The sequence below is a fragment of the Trichinella spiralis genome (genome assembly GCF_000181795.1).
Source record: "Trichinella spiralis strain ISS 195 chromosome Unknown Scfld5, whole genome shotgun sequence".
NCBI classification, from domain to species: domain Eukaryota; kingdom Metazoa; phylum Nematoda; class Enoplea; order Trichinellida; family Trichinellidae; genus Trichinella; species Trichinella spiralis.
The window spans coordinates 4,295,628-4,296,929 of NW_003526944.1; the positions used below are offsets into that span (position 1 = coordinate 4,295,628).

General features: G+C 34.4%; 1 protein-coding gene across 1 annotated transcript; it reads right to left on the reverse strand.

The window, feature by feature from the left end:
- Window positions 1–76: 76 nt before the first annotated feature.
- Tsp_08457 (hypothetical protein) lies at window positions 77–877 on the reverse strand (the record flags this gene model as incomplete). The annotated part of the gene is made up of 5 exons (XM_003375418.1): window positions 77–245; window positions 355–402; window positions 439–497; window positions 537–558; window positions 788–877. Coding segments are annotated over 5 exons (388 nt in total), but the record flags the coding sequence as incomplete, so codon positions are not given.
- Between the last annotated feature and the right edge of the window lie 425 nt (window positions 878–1,302).

The window sequence follows — 1,302 nt, forward strand, 5'->3', positions numbered from 1 at the left end:
CATACATAAATTTTGCTGCGTGAAAGACCAAGTACTGCATTAATTCAAAACTCAGCCATGTAGGTTGGTCGTTAACTTAATTACAACTATGGGATAACTTCGCCCTTCGAAGTATCCCAATCCCAGACCTACAGAATTGGGGTCCCAGGAACTTTGTCTTCTCTTGCTCTGCTTCGTGTGGTCCTCGATCTGCTTCGTGTCGTCCTCGATCTGCTTCGTGTCGCCCGGTTTTCACTTTCTCTTTTCTTCATTGGTCATATCTGTAAAAATGCTAAATAATAAATCAAAAATTTTCTCGCTTTATCAAATTTCAATTTACTAGAAAAAGAAATCCAAATGCACATTTGAATTTACACCGCCATATTAAAAAAGTCGACTAAGTCAAAACACGCTTCCCCATGTCTGAATTTCACATTTGAAAATTCAAAAATGACCTACATGAATGGAACTAATCGCAAAATCTTTTCATTAAAATAGTAGCACACTGGCTGCGCACGCTGACAAACAATGTTAATCAAACAAAAAAAGTAATATACCATATATCTCTGATCATGCGAACTTTGAAGAAAATAAAATAAAGTTATAATTTACTAAATTAACTTTCAATCTTTCTAAAGATGAAGTCTTCCCTGTTAATATGAAAATGAAAAAGTACAGTTTTACAGTGAAAAATATCTTTCTCATATATTACAAAGGTAATTTAATTAAACCAACAAATAATTTCACCCTTTCGAAGGATCCTTAGCCCTGCTTCACAGAATCAGTACACACAAGAAATCGCATTTACCTCTTGTCTTCTCTTGTTCCGCTTTGGGCCGTCTGTGATTTGCTTCGTCCCGTACCATTTGGTACTTTTTCTTTGCACCATTCTTTAAACCTGTAATAATGATATTAAATCAAAATTGTCCTCGCTTTATCACAAATTAGAATTACAACTATAATAATTAACTGCTATCTAATTAAAAAGTAATTGTTTACAAAATGGATATACAAAGTTTAAAAAAATAACAAGTAGAAAAGTGGAATACTTGTTAGTAATTCTGCAAACCGACTTCAACAGCTACTTAACGCTACAATGAACTCAGCGAACGTTCAACGGTGCTACCAATCGCCACGTAAATTAAACAAACAAACGCAACCTTACTAATGATAAGGCAGCGTTATAGCGATAGTTATTTGCATAATGCAGCGTTTAGAAACCGGTTTTTAGTGCGTTAGAACTTTGGGCTGAAGATAAAGTCTAACCTAAGCCATAATATGAGCAGAAGAAACGCATTGTTAAATTTCACCAATAAGGAAAGT